We start from the raw sequence: 26554 nt of genomic DNA on the forward strand, positions 1-26554 counted from the left end.
ACAGTGTCTCAAGTCATAGAAATATATTTTACTTTGCATTTTACAGTTATAAAAAACGTCTCAGAGTATACCAAATTGTATTCTAAAAAACGCACATACATAACAGAAGAGAAAACTATACATATATGCACACGAAATAATATGTAGGAATGTATAGAGGTTGCATGTAGTTCCCACGACCTTTATTCAGAAAGCATTTACATTTGCCATAATTTAAGTAGAATTTAAGGTGAGTTATAAAGCACCGTCACTGAAAGGTGCACGAAAGGAAAATACAATTGAATACCATTTCGCTTTAAATGTTTATCACAATATATTCTTCACCATGCGCATTTAATTACATTTTGGAAATAAATAAAATAACAGTAAATTTTTACTCTAAAATTTCACTTAACTTTTCTGAGATCATACATCGAAAAAATAATTTAAAACACAAATAACTGAAAGTCAAAATATATACATATAAAAAGATTATGGAATAAAAAACATTTTTTAATCCTTCTCGTAAGTATTAGGTCGTTCAGTAACATATTTCTTTCCATCACAACAGATTAAAATGCATTTAGACGATATATTGCCCATCTTACATATTTGGAGAGGTCCAAATGGATCTAGACTGCATTGCTTAATATGTGGAGGCATATAAGGATTTCTGTTTTGAGCCAATTGTATTGGGCGAATGAAGCAGAACACGTCTAATGACTGCTCTTGATAAGCTAGAAATATTAAATCAATATATGCATAAGCACCATCACAATCTAGTCGAACACAAGAGTCATTAAATTGCTGCTGTTTGGAGTGCCTTTTTCCCTGATAAATGACTCCAGATTTAACAACTCTATTGTAGCAGTCTACTGAAACGGATTTTATTAATAAAATATTGCAAAGATCCCTTTCATTTGCAGTAAGTTCTGAAGTATACTTTCTGCCAAGAAGAGTATATTCATTACAGACAGTGTAATTTTTCATTTGCTTATACATAAATATGTCTGAGCAAAACTCTAAAATATCGTTGCGAACATTATACTGTTTACTACGTACTAATTTGGAGGCATTCTTGGACATAACATATTTGCGCCCCATTTGACTTACAATACCAGTTGTGCCTTTAATCAATCTTTTAAGAAATCCATTGCCTGATTCGAAAACAAACGTGGAATAAGCCCAGAGTGGACCAAGCATAGAGACAATTTTTCCTAAATGCATACATAAATGGATATTATACACAACATTAGCTTCAGAGTACAGTCTGCTATATTCAATAGTAAATTCATGAAGTAAATTGTCAGCAAAATCTGCCTCATAAAAGGTTATTTTTTCTTGGAGATAAATATATACGGCAGTGACTAATTTTTTAAAATGGTTGTAATAAACTTCTGGTAATATGTGAAGAAGACATGGAAGCCCATAATATAGCAGAAAACTTCTAAATTCATTTCCTTTAAATCGTGCTCTATCTGTAAGTGACCTAGGCTTTCTTGATGCATAACTTGGAGGAGTTATTGAACACAGTCTTTTATCTACTTGTCCAATAAATGTCCCAATATAAAAATTATGTTGATGATTACTTGAATCAAACCATAGAGATAGCAATTTGTTCATTACGCCTTCTAAAGATTGGTGTAAATAATCAATTGCAAACCCAAAACACATATTAAATTCTGGTAAATTATATATGCAAGATTTGCCTTTTACTCCTAAGTCAATATTTTCTCTCCTCATATCCTTTCGAATTTTTTTATCTGATCTATATGCATATATTTTATTGGGCACATACTTCAGAGCTGTACGACCAGTTTCATTATTTATAACTGTAGGAACATTGGGATGATAACAATATCCACAGCCAAATGCTCCGTTAAACTGTACAATGTTTTGAACTTTAGGCTTTGCTACTGAGTCTGTGACACAACAAATAGCATATACAGTGCTTTCAACAATTCCTCGACCAGGGCAGTCCCATAAAATTCCACACTTAGCTAGATCTACTAATTCAGTTACAAATGGTTTAAAAAATACATCCATAATGGGAGACTTATTTCCAAACCACAACCCTGCTAAAAGTACATTTTCTGGGTTAAAACGTTGACTTGGAACAATTTCATTTACTGTATAAAATATTGGCCACAAAGAACCTCCAGTAGATTGAAAGAGACTTGCTCCATCAGTATTAAAAGTAATCGTCAAAGCATTTTTGCGTATATTTTCTTTTTTTAAAGACTGATAAATTGTACCATCATATATATCACGTATTACATTGTCTACATTAATATGATTATCTAAATTTATGTTGACATCTGGCCTCTGAAGGAGATCTTTTATTCCATCTTTTATGCTAAATGACATGAAAAAAGTGTCGCTTTTCATTGAACTTGCGGGACTCCGATAATCACATGATGGACAAGCTACTTCACAGTCGTTGAAGTTGTGTTTAGGACCCAGATAAATGCAACAAGTAGGGCAGTAAAATTGAGTTTCCATAGTTGTTCCTTGAGAAAAGAGTTTTTGAAAGAAGTATTTAGATGGCAGAGCGTTGTCATCACCTACTATTTTGTTGACCAATTTTAAAATGTCTTCAATCAGTGCACTAGTCATACCATGCCTCAAAGTCATATGAAATATCATAAGCATTGTTTCGAATTTTGTAATTGATAGAGAAGGGCACAGTGATTTGTTTAAATTTTCCGAGCTTAGGGGCACAGAATTAAAATGAAAAGTACTTCTTTCATCATCACTAGAACAGCTGTCATCTGATATATCAGGAGACAAAATACTGCAACAGTTTAAGAAACGGGAAGAGTTAATTATGTTGGAGGAATTAAAATGATACGACGGCATGTATTGCGAAACTTTTCGGAATGGATTTCCATCAAAATTGTTTACTTATTTATTTAATTTTTTGTGCAAGAAATATTTTTTCAGTGGAAAAATGAAATAATTCCGATCGAAATTCATTCCGAAAAGTTTTATAATACATGCCTTGAGGAGCTATTATTGGAACTAGTTACGATTCCGATAGAAAACGCAAGATTTCTACTGTCATTCCGACTATGTCTTCTGATTACTATGTATTTAAATTTTTTATGTACTATACATTTGTTTTAAAATCGATTTATCGTTTAAACAGGGAATCGATCGAGCTATTATAAAATAATTTTTAATTACAATAATTCCATTTTTCGTCAGATGTATTTTATAGATAATTAGATATAGTAGGTAAGTATCCGAAATAATTAGAAAGATTTCCCACAACCTAGCAATAGTAAAGAAAAAGTCACGATTCCAATTTGAATCATATATTATTGCATAGCAACAATAAACTAATTCCGAAATGTACAACAGCCCATTATTGCAATCAAAAACTCGAGTTTCCAATAGCAATCATAAAAAAATCCATAATAGTTCCCCAAATTATTTTCTGCTAAATCCGACAAACTTTTCAATCTCTTCATTATTGTCTTGTGGATCAAGATTCAGCTGTTCTTGATTCTCCAAATCCAAATCCATTTCAAAATCAGCAGCAAATATATCATCGTGCTCATTTTGTGGTGGTGAATGATTTATAATGCTTGATTGTTCAGAAAAAGCTGAAGCTGCAGGCATGACTAAATGGACCCAAAGAAACAATTTAAAAAATATGAATTAATTTTCTGCTTACCTATATACTTTGAAAGTCAATTACATATTTCTCTTTACAGTTTTCTGAAAAATTTACTTTACTTTTTACCTTTGTTTAGGTCAAATATATTTGATTTTCCTTGTTTACGCCAGCGTCTCAATGTGGATGGTGGAATTTTGCCAATACTTCCCGGTTCTAAATATTGCTTATAACGCTTTCGAGGTGCAAACATATTTATTCTGCTTTTTAGATTTCTATAATTAAGAAATTAAGAAAAAAAGAAAGCACTTATAAAAAAGAAAGAACGGTACATATATCAATATATATACATATATGTATCTATTATATATATTATATATACTTATTTATTTATTTATTTTTGGTTAACTCACCGATCGACTGGATTTTAAAAATATTAGAAGCTGCAATAAAATAAGGGAATAAAAATTAATTTGTGAAATATTTATTCACAATATTTATATCCTGAAATCTTTAAGTTATTGATGATGTTTGAAAATTAGCATGTGAAAAGCGATACAGTGAAAAACGATGATACGGTTAAATTAATCGATTTTGCCGTTGGCCGTATCAAACCCAGTGTTTTGGCGCGGAATCCAGTTCTATTCATTATAAAAAACGGAAGGAAAAAGTAGAAGAAGATGAGTGCAACCAGTACTATAACCAAAAATGAAACGCGGGCGACGCAGCTCATCCAGCGTACGTCCGTGTACGCTCGGAACACTCGGAGCAACTCGGAGCTCACACGGACCGTCCCGACCGTCACGGTCACGTGGCTCCATCCCCCCCATTGCCATTTTGGCGGGACCGCGTCGCGTCGTTGCGTTGCATTTGTTATTTATGCAATTGCTATTGTTGATTATCGTGAATGTCCGTGATCTCAAGTCTCAACAGGCACTACAGGCAGCTTTTACACGTTTAATTCTGAAACACTCTTTTCCAATTTCGTTCGTGAATCGTACTCAGAATTAATCTATAATGGACAATGAAAAGTGTGTGGTGTATGTGCGCTATCTTAAGGATAGGGAAAAAGAGATTTGCCCATTATCATTTGTGTACGGATTTGAGAAGAATCCGGACGGCGTTAAGAACAAAGGACCTGAGGTAATATTGAAGGTGTTCTGGAGCCCTAATGAAGAAGATTCTCCCAGTTCGATGGCGAAAAAAGTATCAGAAATTCCCCATTATACTGCTTCAGCTACTATAAACAAAAAACCAGGGTACTACGAGGCCAACGTTCTCAGAGTCGCTGGTATGATAATACATATTCTTACATACATTCCCCTGAATGATTTTTATTTTATAGTAAAATTTTGGAACTTTAGTAAATTTAATTTCCTAAAGTTCTGAAATTAACTTTAGTTAATTTCAGAAAAACGATCGAGTAACATTATTTTTAACCTTTCAATTACCGTGCTAATTTTGTGCACTGCGTACACATAAGTTACCAAAAGGGGCAAGCGATTGACCCCAAAAAATTTCCTTTGTAATGGCATGTTTATGACGTTCAAAATTATATTAAAATATAGTAAGTAAACATATTTTAATGCAAAAATATAATACAATGTCAATTATTTTTATTTATATTAATACAGAATATTTTTAAAACTATAATTATATAATAACAATCTAGTAGAATTATTCTAAACAAATCATTTATAGGGCAAACGGCCCGCTCCCCTTGGTAATCGAAAGGTTAATTGATTGTATATAATTATTTTTGTCCTTGATTACATATTTTGTTTCTTCTCATGACACGAGATTGATAAATGCTTAATGTTCTTCACCAATTCACTAGTAAATAAATTTCCTCTGTTTTACAGAAAGTGAATTAGAATTAGAAAAGCAACTAGATGAATCAGGAAGGAACAAGAGATTTAAGACTCCTTCGCTCTTAGCGGTAGAGTCACGAGCTACTGATGGCTTATTGCAGCAGTCAAGTAAAAGAAATATCTCGTCAAATAAGCGAAAGGTATGTCTTCTTGTATTCTCTTTAAACTTCTTTTTGCAACAAGAATATTCGTGCTCTCTTAAAATATATAAAGAGCAATTTTCTAACATGTCTATTATACATACAATTGTAAGTTACTTTTACTTTACTCTTTATTCTAATCTAAATTTAATTTCTACATTCTATTTTGTTGCAGAAATCATCAAAAAACGATTTCACTAAAACCTCAAAAAATGATAGCAAAATGGTCACTAAGACCGGAAAGAAGGTACGTTTCTGAAATACGCATGAAAAAAGTTTATATTAACGAATGATGCTTTATTACAATATATTTAAAAGTTAAACAAAGAAGAATTGTTTTACTAAGTTTTTATACGTCCATTAGACAGTTATAACTACAGATGTGTAGGCCCGGTATATATTATATATATATAGTACTTTCTAAAATATTTGTAAAAATATTTCTACAAAAATAATGTGATTGAAAAATTGTGCCAGTATGAATAGAAAATTATATTGTTCAAAAATATATGACAATTATATGAAAATAAGTAAGACGTATATCAAAGCATAAATTAATATAAAGAAAAACAATTAAATTTTATCAAACATTTTGTATAATTCTTAAGAATTAATTGCACAAATGTTTCTTTTTTTATTCAAATTATTTATTTCCGTACGTTTCAGTCCTGGTTTTGGACAATCCTCAGCACACAATTATGCATACAATTTAATAATTTATGTAAACCGTACATGTTCTAATTAGATTCGCAAAAAATGCAAATAAATATAGAATAACAAATACATACGCAATAATCATTCCAATTGAAAATTAATCTCTCTGATGGTCTCAGAAAATTTTATCGGCAAACAAGAATAATAAACCTCCCTCCGGTTCCAATCCGTAAGAAAAATATACGGTATTTGTGTGTTGATTATCCTTACAGCTGGAACCGGAGGGTGGCTCATTATACTTGCTCGCCGAGAGAATTTTCTGGGACCACAGAGAGGTACATTTTCAATTTGAACGATTATTGCGTACGTATTTGTTATTCTATATTTATGTATATTTTTAGCGAATCCAATTAGAACATCTGTTCTTCACATAATTTATTAATTTGTATGGATAGTTGTTGAGGAATTGAGGATGGTCCGAAACGTACGAAAATAAACAATTTGAATAAAAAAAGAAACATTTGCGCAACGTTTACCGTGCCTGTCTCTATTATAATTAGCCCACTTTTTTCTCATTTGAGGATTTCCAATTTCAGAGCCTACTACTTCTATTTTAATTTTGTATAATATCGTTCATTAAACTTATGCATTCTTTCCATAAATAAAACAAAAACAATTTGATTTATCTAGAAATAGACAATTAAATTTTTTTAAAGTATACAAATAATTATAGTTTTAAAACTTATTTATATCTAATAGTAATATTTATAATAGTAATAATAGTATAAATTTACTATTATAAATATTATAATAGTTTATAAATTATTTATTATAATAAAAAAACTTATAATAATTATATAAAACTATATTTTTAGTTATTAAAAATAAAGTGTGAAATCGAGACTCAGACAGCGCGAGACACTGCCGTTGTCTCTTAATATATAATTTTATTTTTTGCTGATATATTTTATGTATTGATATATTTTATTTTAAATTATTAATTAAAGAAACTGTAACTTAAATTTTACAATTATTTTGAACTTGTAGGGAAAGACTAAGAAAGAATCTGCACATACTGTGCTCGCAGAAAAATTTGTTACCAAAAGGAAGAAACTTTCATGGAGCAAGCGAGATAAATATACTGCAACTAAAAATGATGAAGATTATGATGAAGATTATGATGAAAATTATGATGAAGAGGAAGAAGAATCATCAGATGATTCAGATGATGATGTTATGCTTAAGAAGTTGCATGTGGAGGCTATGCAGGACAAAGCTAAAAAAATTAAATCACTGGAAACGAAAATAAAAAAGTTAGAAAAGGAGCTGGAAGAGATAAGAACTCTTAATATATTATACCAGAAAGAGTATTTTTCATCATCTTCAGCAAACAGCGCCAAATCACATGTTGAACAACTTACACAGTCTCCACCTTGTACTATTGCATCAAGTTCATATACGTCATCATTATCATCATCGAAAACTTCATTATCAGTTTCTTCAAGCAGATTTATTGAAAAATCCTCTTCAATAATATCTGATAAAAATAAATTACTTGATGAAAATTTTAAAGGCAATGAAGAAAGAATTAGTGAAATTGCAAAACTTAATTCTCCATCAAGTAGCAAATCTCCAACATCGGTATCAAAATGTGCAGCATCCACTCCTGTATCATCAAGAACTTCAACAACCAATACTTTATCAGAATCAAAACCTTCAGCATGCCTTTTACCAGTCAGCGTAGAACGTGCCACATCTGAGTCATTATCATTAAACACCTCAAGATTTCATATTGAAGATTCATTTGTAGCTGACAATGGACCTGTAAAACTCGAACCTATGGATACTACTGAAACACAAGAACCAGCAGCATCAGCAATGTCACTCGAGAATATTAAAGAGGTATTCTTAATTCTTATTTGAAATGTTATCTATCAAGTATATGATATTTTCAATTATTACATAAATTTAGCATTAAAATATGACTTCTTAATTTATTTTAGGATAAAATACTGATACATGAAAATCCAGCGATATGGGTGCCTGTGGTAGGCTGGGAGAAGATAAAAGCTATTGCTGAAATTATGTATATGGATCCATCAAACAACAATGAAACTGGTGACAAAACATACATTTATGCCCTTGCACAGCATATGTTTGGCACAGAAAAATTGCTGACTCATGTTATTAGTAGCTGCAATGTGCAAAAGAAAAAGTTCCTGGATGGTGGGAGAACTGCGCCGCCAAATAAATTTTTAGAAAAAGATCTTCTTGCTGCTATTTATGGTTAGTTCTTCAGTATATCGTATACTTGTGTGTGTGTGTGTGTGTGTGTGTGTGTGTGTGTGTGTGTGTGTGTGTGTGCGTGTGTGTGTGTGTGTGTGTGTGTGTGTGTGTGTATGCGTGCGTGCCAGCGTGCGTGTGTGTGTGTGTGTGTGTGTATTTGGATAATTTTTATTATTGTAAATAAATGCTGAATTTGTTTTTAGGAGCTCAAATGCGGAGGTATTATATTTTGAACAAAGAATCAGCGGATCCAAAGAGTGAACGAATAACACCAACAAAAATCAATTATCATATCGGAAGAAAGGCCTTCAACCTTAAGAAAAGTGAAAAAGCAAGACAAGAAAGGCTGGCAAGAGATGCACTGCAAATGAATAATCAATTAAAACCTTGATGGTGAAAACTTATATACAGCTTCAAATTTTATAACAGATGGTTTTATAACAGATATTTTATAATATAATTATACTTAATACTATACTCTCTATTATACGAGTAAATACGATTTTCAGTGAAAGTTTTCTTATGTATTTTATTTCTTTTAGTTTCGTGTGTAATCCGTATACACACGACTGAATATACCTATATTGTATTCCGTATACACACAACTGAATATACTATATTGAATATACTATATTCTGTATACGGATAAAGCCAAAATACTACACAGACTGAATATACAAGATACACAAATTTCTGTATGCGGAATACACACGACTGAATATGCCTATATTGAATCTCTGTATACGGATAAAGCCAAAATACTACATAAACTGAATATCCAAGATACACAAATTTCTGTATACCTTGGAATATACTTTTTCGCTAGGGAGTAATAGGATGTCAGTGCCAGCAGCGTTATACATTGTGCGATACCAACGCCTACGAATTTAATTTTATTCTTGTACTGTAATGTTACATTCTTAAAAATTTTGGATATATTTGCGAATAATGTAACAAAATAAATTCTCAAAGGACCACGCACACAATCATTGGAAATCTGGGCCCCGGTCAAATTTCTCCAAACTTTGAGATTTTTTAGCTTATGACCTCCCGATCAAAAGTCCTTATGGGCCCGAACCTCCAGGAAGTCATGGAAGAGAGTTATGGGGTATGGAAGTCGACGGAATATAAGTAGTCGAGTATACACGTTTTTACCCTTGAAATGTCTCGAATTCGGAGGGGATCAATTATGATAACTAATGGGACAAAACTTCTTGAACTTGGAGAGGACTATCTGATAGTCTGGCCCAATCTTGGCTATAAAGTCTAACTAGGGTCCGGTAGGGCCCAGCCAGGTTTTTATGATGGAAACCTGGATTCATCGCAGAATTACATTCTGTGACTAGGAATATATTCAGATACTGCGCAATATTAAGACTCGCAATATTAACATTTTGTCTTAGATAGTCTGACATTTTGTCAGACATTTTGTCTCTTGGAACCCAATGACCGCTGGGAGTCAGATTGTAGATCTCTGATCACTTGCAATCCTAAATTCTTAGTAGGATTTTTATTAAAGTAAGAGATTTTCGTTTCCCAATTATTCACAAACAATTTTTTTTAGAACTATTTTATCTATCAACTTACTTGAGTATCTCTTCCCTCATTTGTTTCCATAATTTTCATTATTATTTATCAAGACTATTATTGGAGCGAATCTTAAAATGCAAGTAAATCGTTAAAACCTATCTGAGATTTACTTCAGATATTGCTTCATTTACTGATTCATGGTATTGTCCTGTCAAAGCTATAACAGACCAAGTGGTCCCCCCATAAAACAAACTTCTTGATTCTTCATTTACCTTTTATTTAGCTTCTTCAGTCCTCAACAGAATATTTTCTTCACAGTATTTGTAATGATTTATGCATAGCTATTTATTTTCAAGGGATGAATGAAAATTGATTGAAATAAGATAAATTGTGTCTACAATGGCTGAAAACAGACTACACTGTTTCATTTGCGGTATTGTGCAAAGACCTAGAGTGTTGAGACGAATACCTGTAGATAATCCTGAAAATCGACGTGAAATCATTAATCGTTTCCGGAGGAATTTAGGAAGGCCTCCTGCTGATATTGATGAGAATTCTCGCATTTGTTTGTCGTGACTTGTCGTGGCTCCGTCAATGATAAAATGCGATTCAAGAATGATGAATCATACACAAGACTGAATGTCTTGAGACAAGTTCATAATCACGCTTGTTTCATTTGTCATGGAAATGGACATACTGAAAGATTATCTCTGAACTGTAGAGCGAATGCATACGTAAATGCAAATGTTTACATTACTGAAAATGCTCGCTGTTGTCCTCAGCACCTTGATAATGAAGGTTGCATTCTACGGGCTTTACTACCTGGACTCCCGTACTTGGATAGGTTGTATAGATTCGTTGGTAGAGAACTCCTGGAGTTTTTGAACATGTTGAGGATAATGGCTAAAAATGATCGACCAGATTTTGAAAATGAAAATTCATTCTCCGATGATGAGTTTAGGTCGATTACTGCTATCACCAAAGATCAATTTAATGAAATGCTAACATTTTGTGATCCTGTATTAGAAAACAATCGTAACAGGTATGTCTATAAAAAAGATTTATTAATGTTCTTGTGCAAGCTCAAGCAAGGACTGTCTGATGACTTTCTAAAACCGATATTTAATTATAACAGTAGACAAGCCGTGAGCATGGCGATTAGTACTGTCAGGAAATCATTGATGATCCGTTTTGTACCGCAAAACATAAGATTAAATGCAATAACCCGCGAGCAGTACATCCAGCAACATGTCACGGAATTTGCTAACACTTTATACAATGAAGAAGAAAACATAAGAAAGGTTATTGCATGTATCGATGGCACTTACAGTTACATTGAAAAGTCAAGCAATTTTCAAGCTCTGAGGCAGTCATACTGCCTACACAAAGGAAGGCATCTGGTTAAGCCAGCTCTGATAGTGGCTCCCGATGGTTATATCCTGGATATCCACGGTCCTTATTTCTCTGATGCGAGGAACAATGATGCCGCAATGCTAGAGAGAGAGTTTCAAAATGATGCGGGTGCTTTACGAGAATAGTTGGGAGAAAACGCTATCATTATAGTTGATCGTGGATACAGAGATGTTCTGCCTCTCCTACAAAATCTGGGAATAGAAACTCATATGCCACCGTTACTTCAAGAAAATCAAACTCAACTCAGTACAGAAGATGCGAACGACTCCAGATTGATAACTAAAAGTCGATGGATTGTGGAAGCTCGTAATGGGCACATAAAAATGATTTTTAAATTCTTCAAGGGAATCGTAGCGTATCATCACGTTATACACCTTCGTGAATATTATCTGATAGCCGGGGCACTTATTAATAGATATCGTGAGCATATTTTAATGGAAGGTGCTACAGCTGATTTAGCTAGGGAAATGCTTCAGAGAGCACGCACTGCTAATAACCTACAAAACAAAGTTCTTTAAGAAAATCTAGGAAGACGTATTGCTATCTGGAATACACTCGATCACAATCAAGTTTTAGATTTTCCACCCCTTACACTAAATTATCTGAGAGACTTAACTATGGGTATATACCAAATAGAACTCGCTCCTTCTTATATACAGGACAAACTTTCGAGAGATAATAGCGAAATATTACCGGTAGATGTACATCAACAAGAAGCTGGTCTTGTTCGCCTTAGAGTCTATTCAAGATTTCGCAACGCGACACGATATCAATTGTGGATACAGTTTACAGAACGATGCCGACAACATGATAATAACGAGCCTATACTCGGTTATTACTGTACATGTAAGACAGGAGCTAGGACTCTCGGGACATGCGCACATATAGCAAGTGTGTTATGGTTCTTGGGATATGCGCGTCATCAACCAAATGTTAAATACCCAAGCACTGGCCTCCTTGATAACATCGCGGATGCTGGTGGGAGAAATGTTCGTAATTGAGATAGATACATATTGATATATGTAGGAAAGTTTACATCGGATCTTACCTTAACCGGTCGGGTCCACACCGGAACTTGCTCTAACTGGTCGGGTCCACACCGGATCTTGCCTTAATTGGTCGGGTCCACACCGGATCTTGCCTTAATTGGTCGGGTCCACAACGGATCTTACCTTAACCGGTCGGGTCCACACCAGATCTTGCCTTAACTGGTCGGGTCCACACCGGATCTTGCCTTAACTGGTCGGGTCTACACCAGATCTTGCCTTAATTGGTCAGGTCCACACCGGATCTTGCCTTAATTGGTCGGGTCCACACCGGATCTTGCCTTAATTGGTCGAGTCCACAACGGATCTTACCTTAACCGGTCGGGTCTACACCGGATCTTGCCTTTTGGTCGGGTCCACAACGGATCTTACCTTAACCGGTCGGGTCCACACCGGATCTTGCCTTAACTGGTCGGGTCTACACCGGATCTTGCCTTAATTGGTCGGGTCCACACCGGATCTTGCCTTAATTGGTCGGGTCCACACCGGATCTTACCTTAACCGGTCGGGTCCACACCGAATCTTGCTTTAATTGGTCGGGTCAGTTATGAAATGTTAGTATTATATATGAATATATTCCTAGTCACAGAATGTAAATCTGCGATGAATCCAGGTTTCCATCATAAAAACCTGGCTGGGCCCTACCGGACCCTAGTTAGACTTTATAGCCAAGATTGGGCCAGACTATCAGATAGTCCTCTCCAAGTTCAAGAAGTTTTGTCCCATTAGTTATCATAATTGATCCCCTCCGAATTCGAGACATTTCAAGGGTAAAAACGTGTATACTCGACTACTTATATTCCGTCGACTTCCATACCCCATAACTCTCTTCCATGACTTCCTGGAGGTTCGGGTCCATAAGGACTTTTGATAGGGAAGTCATAAGCTAAAAAATCACAAAGCTTGGAGAAATTTGACCGGGGCCCAGATTTCCAATGTTTGTGTGCGTCAAATTGAGAACTAAGCGAGGGACACGCGCCGGGATAAGCGTGGATAGCGAGTACGCGCGCACCTCTGAATGCCGGTGCAAGGTCCCAAATCTTCACGGCTGACCGGAGAATTGCCCTAGGATCATCTCCAGCAGGTAGAACGGCTTCCCCATGACGATCAGGACGATGATGTACGGTATCAGGAAGGCACCGCCGCCGTTCTCGTACGCCGTGAACGGGAATCGCCATATATTACCGAGGCCGACCGACATGGCGATGCAGGATAGTAGAAATTTTCTGTCATTTCCCCATTGCTGGCGCTCCACTGGCTTCCGCTGCACGAAGAGCACGGATGCAGTGAGCAGGAAAAAAAGTGTTTGCACAGCCGATCCTCTATCGGGACAATTTCAAAAAGAATCAATCATTCAATGCAAATAAAAACAATTGTCCTGAGAGATACGAATATTTTCTTTATCTTTCCGTACAATTATCCCACAGCAGTTGGGCTGTGCAAATCTCACTTTTCGTCGAATCGTCGTGCATATCGCTAATCAGAAACAAAGATTTAATTGGGAGCAATGCTCTCGTATTGTTTGAGATTATCTGGAAATTAAAACTTTTTCTCGTTTGTTCTCGCGTTTACTTCTTACAAGTTGAATTGCTGATTTTTCGCATGAAGGATAATTACCGCGCTAGTTTCATGAGTGGGCCCATTAACTTCGATGCTTCGTCTGTGATAAAAGCGCGATTTGTCACGCCGTTCGAGACCGCGTACGCCTGAAACAATCGTTGCAGTAGCTGTATAGTCCCCGTTCTCTTTTCTAGCGAAGAATATAAAAGCTGGCGAAAGCTCTTATTCATCCGCGGACGATTCACGAAAACATCACTCTGTGGAAACGCTATTAATGCTTCAAATTAAAAGGTTATTAAGAGTTGACTAACGCGCTAATGAGCATATTATTCAGCGTTTATTTCAAGAATTCTCACAGTCGATGATTGTTACGAGGAAAATCAACATTAACTTAACGTTCAATATTAGGAAAAAACTTTATAAAGAAATTAGATTCGTGCCGCTTTCATTATTCTTTTCCTTATCCTTACATACGTTTATTCTTCTCTAATCTCCTCTCGCATACCTTTCGCCCCATTTAATCCCGCGATGATCCGTTTTCCACAGTCACTCAAAATTTCCATCAACTCGTTTTACGTACCTACGTACGATCCACATGCCGTTTTCTTCTTCTCACGCGGTACACGTCTTGTCAGGAGGTAGTGCGACTAAACGTAGGTCCGCTCTGTAAGAACCAAGCGTTATCAGTTTGATTAATCACTCGCTGACTGCGCGGATGAAACGCCCGGTGCAGGCTTCGAGGATGAAAAACGCACTCCGCCGAAGCGTGAGCAGACGGAAAAGAACTGACGTGTAAATTTTATGTCATGAAAATTTAGAGCGGTCGCTGTGAGATAATGACAGGCGCGACAAGGAGTTATTAAGTGAACGGTGACGGGAATGCGAGGGGTGTATCTCAAAAGCGTAACTGTTTCAAAACGCGCGTATTCTCTCCTCAATTCCGTAATTTATTTAAAGAGAAAACAAATAGAAGAAGAATCTGCCTTGCTGTAAAGTAAGATTTCGCCGTGCTGCCTTAATTTTCGCCGATGATAATGATTCATTGCCTGGGAATTTGCACGTCGGGCCGAATCAAGATCTACGATAGTTCCATCTGCAGAAATAACGAATGGCGAGATTAATTGAACTATAATTATCATAATTTCCAGGGAATCGAACAACGAGATTGTAAGTGCGCGCATTTAAGGGGAGATATACATCTAGCATGGTCGAAAAAATCGATTTTTTTGCATTTTCTTGAAGCTTGAGGTCTCAAGAATATCTGATTAAAATTGCAAGTCAATATCTCGATAAATAACGAAGTTACAGCCGAGAGAGTGAACCGTCTCCGAGAGCGCGCCGTGCCGCCTGTTTTGTGGCCGAGCCGAGCCAAGCGACCCTTCGAAGAGAGCGTGTCTAAACCTGTTTAGAATTTACGAAAACATCAGCAATGACAAATTGTTGAAACGCTGTGTTGGCGGATACACACAAAACAGCAATGAGAGCTTCAACCAACTTATTTGGAAGATAGCTCCAAAAACGATGCACAGCGGGGCCAAAATCGTTAACATTGCTGCATTTCTTGCAACATGCACGTTCAACAATGGTGTCACGTCATTGTTAGAAATCATGAACGTGTTAGGAATATCGGTCGGATCGGGCGCGCACTTGTACGCTGCGCAAGAAGACGAAACTCGCATAGCGAAAGCCGAGCTGCAAGCGCAAGAACAGACTAAAGAAGGTCGAATACGGCGCCGACAACAAAATTTAGAAAATATGAACATTCCGTTGACCGCAGAAGACATCTAATTTAATAATCTTTTTGGTTTTTTTGTTTCAAATGATTTTTGAAGAAACGCCAGTGGGTACCGTTTACCCGGATTTTTTTACGGCGCTCCAAAGATTATACCACAACCTCGTCAATTTTTGATTTTTTTAAATAAAAAAAAATTAGACATATTCCTGAATGTGTATACTTTTAGATAGAAAAACTCCCAATCCGAAATTTCAAATAGTTTTCCTTAAAAAAATTCACAAAAATGACCTTTTTTCCGGCCACCTAGGTGTATATCTCCCCTTAATACGCGACGCTGAGATTATTTCTCGATTGTAAAATCGATGCTCTGGCAGCCGGGTGGCCGCGCAGGGCCCGCAGAGTGGAATTTTATTTATATTTTATATATGCTGATATATAAAAAATATTTCGGAAATCAAGATACGCACGTTAAAATGCTAACACCTTGAAATTATAAATGGAGTTCTATCTTAAAAAATCGGCGGTTCCGACGATCTGTAAGTTGCGTTAAAATTCGATATAGAAATCCATTTATTATGACTTTTGCCATGTAGATTAAAGAATCAGGGATAGAGCTAATCCATCCATCATCAAATCTATCATCAAAATTTAAAGCACAGATTTTTCATTTATGCAAATTTAATTATTATATATTCTTGTGTATATACATCTAGGGATCCCTGCCGGGTAAATTGGTACGACGACAGTTTCGATGGATCGTACGACTGCATGTATTTGTTGTTGGCCAGCGCGTATCTGTTTGAACATTGACTCAAACCGCCGCGTATACCGCGTTCGATAAATATGACCATGTCAATGTCGGTGAGCAGTTCGAAATTGATATGTGTATGCTTCAACATAGCATCCCACATAAAATTCGGTAGAGTGTAATAATATGCCGGATCGAGTTCATAACTCGCGACGCAGCTATCGCAAAAATTTTTAAAAATATCGGCCAACAGCAAGACATCGGTTTTGAGATATAAATCGCTGTAGTCACCGAGCATTCGGATGGAAAACCGCTGCCAAACGTTGACGGCATGCGCGTAATCACTCTCGAATACGGTGTCACTTGTCAATGAACTGTAAAACAAGTCGCGCGGTGGTAAACACGAGTCCTCCAACTATTCGACGCGGTCAATGTACTTGTACGAAAATACGCCTTTTTGTGTCAGCAAATCAAAATTTTTTCAGGATAATTTACCAAATTCGCGTTGCAATATTCGCAGTTTATCCTTGCTGAGATAAGATGCCAATTTGTCGAGACTAACGGTGAGAAACTTGTATGAATCAATAAATCACAATTTGACGCAAGTTTTCTTATCTTTATCTTCGATGCTATTAACATTTTTTGTAAACGAAATGTATTTTTCTTTTGTAATTGGGAGTAAGTCTACATGTCTTTCGTACGTTGTTGCTATTTCCGTTATAATAAAATGTGCGTCGTAGCCCGATAAATTATAAAAAACTATGGGAATGCAATGCGAATTTTTATAATTTAAGTTACAATTAGAATGCGCGGGATCTCTGTATTGACCGGTCAGGTAACAATGGTCGCGTACTCGCACGTCGTCTGGCTCGAACGGTTTTTCGCACACGTAACAGTGCGTTGCGTTGTTAAATTTTTTCCACTCGTCTCGCGTGAAATCTGCCATGTGTCACGTCTGACGGTATAATCACCGCTATATTCCAGCCGCATAAATTTTTCGATTTCCATCCATATTGCACAGCACCTGAAAACAATATAAGAATAAATAATCACACCTTAACTTAACTGTCATAACAATCACTCAGCTGATGCAAGCACGCGTTCTTAAAGTAGTAGACACAAGCCTAGAGAACATGGCTGCCTTAAGGTACCCTTTCAAGCTTAAGCCCCATTTTCATGAATCACACTATAAACTTTTGGACAATTGCTTGTTGAAACTCCCCAAAATCACTAAAATTGATCGTAAATGAATATTACAAGCTTTATGAGATCCTTTATGCAATATAAATTCAATTCAACACACGAATAAATACATGTTCCATAAGAATAAACTCAGAAAATTAAAGTAAAATATAAATAAATAAATTAAAAGCAGATTATTTATAAGAACATAACCTTTTGTGCCTAAAGAATATTATCACGCTAAAATAATAATTATCTTACTAGTATTTCTCAAATATGATTGTTATAAGCAATTAAATTATAATATTAACAGACCTAGTTAGTGTGACTACCGGAACTATCACAAAAAGTCAAACAACTTTTGGTTATAAACCATTATTGTATCTCTCAAAATAAACTAATTAACAATACAATTTACCATAAAATTATTATTAAAAATGATAAATAAAATCACTGCAGACACTCAGCAGAGCATGTCAAGTAACTTCACAAAAACCCCCACATCATATCTCTTCTTAATTCCGAGATATAATTAAAAATTACGGAAATCCAAAAAACACAAAAATTTTAAACAACCTAAAATAATGCCCTTAATTATCTGAACACAACAAAAGAAACCCCATCTTTTTATCTCTTACCGTTCTCGAGTTATAAATTATTAAAGTTTCACGTCCGCCATTTTAAATTTCCTACCATTTGGACTTACAAAGACCAAATCACTTTTACATTAATATTTTAGTCTTTTATACATTTTAAGACCGAAAAATTTCATTTCTGAACAAAAATTTTGACACTTAATTATTATGATAAAAATGGAATCTCTCATACTCCTAAACACCAGTAACGTTAACGCCGATTTTCTATTTAAATTAATTAAACTAATAAACGAAATTTAACGAGATTTATTAAAACTCTTCATTTACCCTTCTTTAACGCAGAAGCTTTCTATTTTCACTAAGGCCCTGACGAAAATGAAACGTAAACGAAGCACGTAAGAAGCGAAAATTGAGACATTGCACCGTCAAACTGCTTGCAAAAACCCGTACGAATTTTGACCGCGCACGTAACCTCTGCATCAGTATACCTACAAAAAATGATAATAACTTTTATTTCTGTAATTGTTTATTTACGAAATATTTATAACAATAAAATAAAGAATGCTTATAAACAAGATGATATTAGAAATTCAAAACCTCTTAAATAAAGAGAACATAACAATATTAATACGCAATTTAAAAGGTACCAATTTATTTAATTAATAATTTGTTATCAACAAACACATATATTAATGATGAAAAATTTCCAATGCTATATTATACTTTAGTGAAAGTCCTACAATATATTTCCTATACACTCCTATCTTATTCCCAACCATTCATGAGACATAAAAATAATAAAAATCCTATTATATATAAAAAATTTAATTTCATTGATTTCCTGCACTAACGAGAACGCTAACCACTCCTACCTGCATGATACATTATTAACTTGATATTAGAATCATTATTACCACTGCTAAAATCACTTTTATCAATATTATTATTATTAACAAAATATATATACTTACTAAAATTAATATAAATCTCGAGCGTCAAACGCTGAAGCGCCACTCACGAACCTGAGAAAAAATAGAATTGTATATGCGTAGCATAAGGAACGCGAAACCGAGCGAGATGCGAGTATTGTACAATCTGAAAAAGAGAAAGAGAGAGAGTCAGATATACTATAGGAACTGTTAGACGAAGAGAGCAATATCTTTTATACTTTAGACATGCTAATAATAACTTTAATTGTATTATTGAATTATTCTACCCTATGTAAAGTATGTCTGAAGAAACTTAAATAATATTTATGCAACACGTGCATGGAAAGTGCCTTATTACGCACGCTACGCGTGCGTGATAGACCACTTTCCAGGCACTTGCCACATAAAATAGGGTGTGTAACACGTGTGTTAAGTTGAAAATTGGACGTGCGGGTGATCGCACTCGCCTCCGGCTCGTGCGTCCACTCCGCACGTCCAATTTCCATCTTACAGCACTTGTAACACAATATACTATTAACATATATTTGCACATTTTAAAATTAAAATATTGAAGATTTCTTATCTTCCTTTATGATAAAAGTCATATTGAAATTTTATAATGAAAGAAGGTATCGCTCTCAATACAAATCGCTGTTAGAATAAAGAATGGAAATAGAATTCAGACGAGTCACCTGTATGACTCATTCGAGTGAATCTAGTCCTCGCCTAGACCATATATGGACATGTCGAAGTAGGGCGCAACGCATGACCATATAAGGTAATGAATTTCAAGACACTACCCTATGACTCATTGCTGGCAAACGAGCCACACCACTAGAAGTAGACTCATATCCGCTAGACAACGCCTTATGACTCATTGTAACGAGGTGCGGTCACCTCCCACTACCGTTTCCAAAATTGTATAAAAGCGGAATCTTTCACCCTCTCGACGGAGAGTGTGGAACGAGCCAGAAAAGGTCACATATCTTATACTTGTTCCATCCTCCCACATAAACCACTTGTATCGTAAAAGTTCTACAATAAATATCATACTCTTTTATATCAAAAGAAAGATAAAGATTATTGAATTACCTACCTTCGACGGATCCAAGGAGCTATAATCTACATCGCCAACCAACAGCTAATTATCCTGGGGTTTTACCCCCTTAACTGCAAGAAAAAGAACCCATCAACGGAGACGTTCTGCTGGATCGAGCCACCTCGTATCACTCAGGACGTCACAAGTTGAAAATTTTTGGTGGCAGCGGTGGGATTGCCAAAAAGGCGATCCCGACTGGAAGGCTGAAAAGATTGGACATCTGGAAAGCATCCCTTGGGACAACACTTCAATTCTCTGGAAGCTGAGTGAGCCAGTAGCGGAAAAAGAAGCCGATTGCTGTATTCATTCTACAACATCCTGTCTCTACTTTAATGAGAAAAGGATCTTTTCCGGAGAGGAGCTGCAGGGATAAGGCTGCGAGCGTGTGGACAAGGCTTCATGGAGTCGCGCATAACTATCATTCTTCTTTTCATTATCATACGATACATGTAAGTGCGAACTTGCCAATATTACGAACTTTTACATTTCCTTTTAACGAATAAGTAATTATAATAAATAAAAATGGCTACAGACGGAATAAATGATTTAACTAGACAGATAGGCGACATGAATATTAACGCAACCGACGCGAATCGTAGAGCTAATGCGCCGTATATAAGTTTGCGAGATGCAGCCGAGACAATTCTCCCGTTTGATGGAAAAAATATGCCCGTCCTACAGTTTGCTAATAGTTGCATGCACGCTAAAAATATGATTTCTCCTACCGCTGAATATGGACTTGTTCAAATGATAAAAAATAAATTAGTCGGACCTGCATTGAGGGTGGCATTAAGTGGAGAATATAATGATATAGAATCTTTGTTAGCAGTCTTAAGAACTAGATTTGCACCAGTTTATTCTTCGTCACAATTGCACGGGGAACTTGCTAAAGTAACTCAACATCCCGACGAATCAGTAGTCGATTACGGTAGCCGAGTATCAATGATCCTGCAACAATTAAAATCTTGTTATCAAACTGAAAATCCGAATCAGGCAATACAATTTTTAAATTCTGCTGAAAGCAATGCTGTAAGAAATTTTCTAACTGGTTTAAAAACAGACATTTATACAAGAATGTATCCACGAGACGCAATCACTTTAAATACCGCGATAGAATCCGCAATAAAAGCTGAAACGGAGTATCAGGAACACGCGCAACGTATAAGAATAACGGAAGGACTCATACAATCAATTCGATGCAATAATTGTCTTGGATATGGTCATGATACTTATTCATGCAGCACTATTAATCCTCTTGCACAAATATCTCATGTGCAATGGCAACCAAAAGTATGTTCGTATTGTAAAAATTCTGGACATGTACGAGCGGAATGTAAAGCCTTACAACCGCGAATTCTGAACCGAAATCCCTTATTAAATAATGTTCGAAATCCTTTGATAAATAATGCCACGCGAAATATGAATTTTAATAATAATAACCGTTTTAATCGTCCAAATTTAGCTAATCCGCGAAACGCTGGTCTAATTTGCCGATACTGCAAGATTCCTGGCCACAGTCTCGAACAATGTCGAAAGAGACAATATAATAATAATCTGCGGAATCAAGGAAATCAATATTTCAATAGAGAAAATAAAACTTCTGAAAACGTACGACGCGACAAAGCCCAAGAGAATTCGGGAAACCGAGATCGGGCTCAGCAAGTAGGCGCAGCGCTGAACGAACGCCCGCGAGTGCGCCTGGTCAACCCGGAGGAACCTCAAGAGGAAACGCAAGTGTAAAAATCTGTAATAAAATCGGGAAGCCACCTTCTGTCGTTCTGCCAAGTAAAAATCTTCTCGACGAACGCGCTAGCTTTATGATAGATACGGGATCCGATATAAATTTGATAAAGGAGAATTCGCTCCATGAGAATGTGCCCATTGATAAGAAAATAGTATTCGAGCTTAGTGGAATAACTAAAGGACGAACACGCACGATAGGCGTAGCTAAATTACGCATTCTCGATGCTGATGCATGGTTTCATGTAGTTCCTAATAATTTTCCAATTAAGTCAGACGGAATACTAGGCACGGAATTCTTCAAAAATCAAAAGGCAACTATAGACTACCCGAGGGCTTGTCTAGTTGTGAACGGAGTATCGTACTATTTCCATAACGACAAAATCGTTACTATTCCCGCTAGAACGCGAAAACAAATATTTGTTCGTATAGCAAATCCTGAAATAAAATACGGATATATTCCAAAATTAGATGCCGGATCGCAGGTGTACTTAGGTAACGCCGTTGTCTTGAATCGTGATGGGATAGCACATCTATATGTTATTAACTCATCGGACGAAGACGTAGAATTAGGCGAATTAGCGATACCGACTGTAAAAATATATCCATTCAAAGAGCTAAATAACGAAGAAATGGATGCAAATGACGCAGAAGAAGACTCGAAGGACAATAAAACACGAGTTAATCAAATAATACAGCTACTACGTCTCGATCATTTAAATACGGAAGAAAAAAGTAGTGTCACTAGGCTAGTAACAAATTATGCGGGACGATTTCATTTGCCAAGAGAATCGCTAGGCGCAACTAGCGTATCAAAGCACCGAATATTCACCACTGACGATAGACCAATCAACGTCAAGCAATATCGATATCCTCAAGTACATAAAGAAGAAATACAACGACAGGTTGACGAAATGTTGGAAAAAGGTGTGATAGAGCCGTCGAGCTCGCCTTATAATTCTCCTTTGTGGATTGTACCAAAAAAGGATGATTCTAAGGGCAATAAAAAATGGCGTCTCGTAATAGATTTTCGAGCGCTTAATGAGAAAATAATCGGTGATGCATATCCACTACCAAATATTGTCGATATACTCGATCAGCTTGGTAGCGCAAAATATTTTTCAGTATTTGATCTAGCTTCTGGATTTCACCAGATATTAATGGACAAGACTGACAAGCTATAAGACATTTTGAATATAACCGCATGCCGTTTGGACTAAAAAACGCTCCTGCTACTTTTCAGAGATTAATGGATCAGGTATTAACAGGCTTACAAGGAATTGAATTATTTGTATATCTCGATGATATTGTAATATATGCTAAATCGCTTCAGGAACACGAGATTAAATTCCAACGATTAATGAAACGACTAGAAGAAGCAAATTTATCCTTACAACCTGATAAATGTGAATTTTTAAAGAAGGAAGTTGCTTATCTTGGACACGTGATAACTGAAAATGGTGTACGACCCGATCCCAAGAAGGTAAGTGCTGTGAAGGAATTCCCGATGCCAAAAACACGAAAGAATATTAAGCAATTTCTCGGTCTTGCAGGATATTACCGAAGATTCATAAAAAACTTTTCTAAAATCGCTAAACCTCTTTCGGATTTAACGAAACAATTTATTGCATTTAAATGGAAACAAGAACAGCAAGAAGCATTTGATAAATTGAGACACGCTTTGTGCTCAGAACCAATTTTGCAATATCCTAATTTTAACGAACCATTTATTATAACTACCGACGCATCAGGATACGCCATTGGTGCAATATTAAGTCAAGGCAAAATAGGAAGCGATCTACCCATAGCTTACGCATCAAGAGTTTTAAATGATGCAGAAACAAGATATTCGCCTACAGAAAGAGAATTATTAGCTTTAATTTACGCTGTGAAACATTTTCGACCTTATGTTTATGGACGTAAATTTATATTAGTAATGGATCATAAACCATTAGAATGGTTAAGTTCAGTATCTGATCCTACGTCACGATTAATGAGGTGGAGATTAAAATTAGCGGAATACGATTATCAAATAAAATACAAACCAGGAAAAATAAATAAAAATGCTGACGCTTTGTCCAGAAATCCTATCGAAGAAATTAAACATGTATATCCTTTGCATGCAAAACGAGCATTATCATCTTCAAGTGAAGCCTCAGTAGGGCAGGAACATAAAAAACAAAAAACATTCCACCCGAGTTTTAAAAGAGCAATGGAAAGTGAAGGATCAGGAAATCCAGCGCCGCATAAAAAGAACAGACCTGATGAACCATCTCCTTATATAGATTCAGATTCAGATAGTGAAGAAGAAATGTCACCTAAAAGTAAATTTTTAAAAGCTTTAGACAGTAAAAGCAGCGACAGTGGAACAGTTTCATATTATTATGAAACCGACTACGATATCGATGATCCAGAAATATGTCAAAAAGGTGAAAAGAGGAAACATGAGAGTAGCTCTTCTACCCACATAAGACGCAAAAAGCGAAAGCATAAGAGAACAAAGAAACACCGTAAAGATTCTAGTCCAAAGGAAATTGACGAATCCCGTAATGACAGTAAAGACGCAACATTGCATGTGGATGAAGCTGAAGGGCGCGGCCCGCAAGAGCGTCTTAGCGATGACGACGCCGTCTATGAGCCGCTGCAGGAAGCAACCGCTCCTGACGACGCATGCGCTTCACGCAAGAGACCGAGCGAAAGCCACACAACGGGTGTCCCGAAAAAACGAATCGATGATAAAAAATTTTATGATGAAAAGGAAATGCATAAACAACAAGAGGAATCTGAAGATGAGGCTATGGAAATAACACCACAATCTAGCGACAGCCATCAAACACACACTAATATTGAAGTACAGGCTGACGTTCATGCACCACCTTCGCATATACAAATAATACCAAAATCAAAGTAAAAATTGATAAAAAATTACAAAAATTGCCAGATGACATTGACGCTATTGAAGTAATAGAAGAAAATATACCATTAAATAAACAAGAATTAGAAGCAATGGAAGTAGATATTGATAGTGAAATGGATTATGAAATAAATAAAAAATCATTAGGATATCGTGAACAAAAAACGCCGAGCGATGATTCGACAGACGAAAGTAATATGAATAGAATATTTTCACCTCCTTCGTATGATGCAGTTCCTAAACCTTTACAAATAAGTAATAAAAAATCTGCGAAAACAAAAGGTACTACTCCAAATAAAAAACCAGTAAATAAAAAATTTCCAAACAAAAAATTTAGCAAGAAAACAAATAAAAAATCTAACTTGAAGGAACGAACACCACCGAAGGAATTACACAGACCAAGAATAAGAGAAATGGAAGTTACTTCTGTCAACATTATAGACTCCCGAGATCACATATGGATGAGGAATGATAATATAATATACTTTATAAATACGAAAGGAGATCCGATAGATGAAATAGGAAAAGAATTAATTGATAAGAAAATATGCCAGAAACCGAAGAATTTTAAAGGAATAATAGGACATGTGTTAATATCAGAAAAGAACAACAAAAAAAATCATGCGTGTGGTCGCCACGCGCGTTAGAAGTGAAACTTCTGAAGGCAAGGCTTTGCCATAACTTTTCTGAAATTAATACAAAAACAATGCAACGGAATTAGTCACTCCAAGCCGCCCGCAACTCGAAAATATAGTGTTACACGCAGTTTTCACTATATCCGTCTCGCCAGTGCCGTACGCCTGATCGAATTTTCGTGACGCGTTTTCGAGTCGCAAAATCGAATTTACTTACCGATCCAAAAGGAGTTTCACTTTGTACGCCTGTTGGTCGAATTTTCGTGACACTATTTCGTGACGTTTTTTCGTGTCGCACAATCGAACTTACTACCGCACCAATTAAAGAAGTTTCATTTCGTACGCCAATTGGTCGAAAATTTTCGTTACACTTTTCGTGTCGCATAATTGAACTTACTACCGTGCCAGAAGAAGAACCGTCTCGCCAACGCCGTACGCCTATTGGTCAAATTTTCGTTACACTTTTCGTGTCGCACAATCGAACTTACTACCATACCAAAGAAGTTTAATTTCGTACGCCTATTGGTCGAATTTTCGTTACACTTTTCGTGTCGCATAATCGAACTTACTACCGTGCCAGAAGAAGAACCGTCTCGCCAACGCCGTACGCCTATTGGTCGAATTTTCGTTACATTTTCCGTGTCGCACAATCGAACTTACTACCGTACCAAAGAAGTTTCATTTCGTACGCCAATTGGTCGAATTTTCGTTACACTTCCCGTGTCGCACAATCGAACTTACTACCATACCAAAGAAGTTTAATTTCGTACGCCTATTGGTCGAATTTTCGTTACACTTTTCGTGTCGCATAATCGAACTTACTACCGTGCCAGAAGAAGAACCGTCTCGCCAACGCCGTACGCCTATTGGTCGAATTT

General features: G+C 36.0%; 2 protein-coding genes and 1 pseudogene across 2 annotated transcripts; 1 reads left to right on the top strand and 2 right to left on the bottom strand.

The window, feature by feature from the left end:
* LOC139823905 (sodium-dependent nutrient amino acid transporter 1-like) overlaps positions 1–15452 on the bottom strand; it is a 37232-nt pseudogene extending 21780 nt beyond the window's left edge.
* Positions 168–4347, bottom strand: LOC139823907 (uncharacterized). Its single transcript, XM_071796380.1, has 4 exons — positions 4012–4347; positions 3728–3873; positions 3437–3605; positions 168–2773 (listed from the first exon to the last, which is right to left on the bottom strand). The coding sequence occupies exons 2-4, from the start codon at positions 3849–3851 to the stop codon at positions 493–495; spliced, it is 2574 nt and encodes an 857-aa protein (XP_071652481.1). The 5' UTR covers positions 3852–3873; positions 4012–4347; the 3' UTR covers positions 168–492.
* Positions 4446–8955, top strand: LOC139823908 (uncharacterized). The gene is made up of 6 exons (XM_071796381.1): positions 4446–4889; positions 5461–5609; positions 5785–5856; positions 7311–8165; positions 8267–8549; positions 8753–8955. The coding sequence occupies exons 1-6, from the start codon at positions 4616–4618 to the stop codon at positions 8938–8940; spliced, it is 1821 nt and encodes a 606-aa protein (XP_071652482.1). The 5' UTR covers positions 4446–4615; the 3' UTR covers positions 8941–8955.
* Positions 15453–26554: the final 11102 nt, after the last annotated feature.

The sequence above is a fragment of the Temnothorax longispinosus genome, unplaced genomic scaffold, assembly GCF_030848805.1.
Source record: "Temnothorax longispinosus isolate EJ_2023e unplaced genomic scaffold, Tlon_JGU_v1 HiC_scaffold_21, whole genome shotgun sequence".
Classification (NCBI taxonomy): domain Eukaryota; kingdom Metazoa; phylum Arthropoda; class Insecta; order Hymenoptera; family Formicidae; genus Temnothorax; species Temnothorax longispinosus.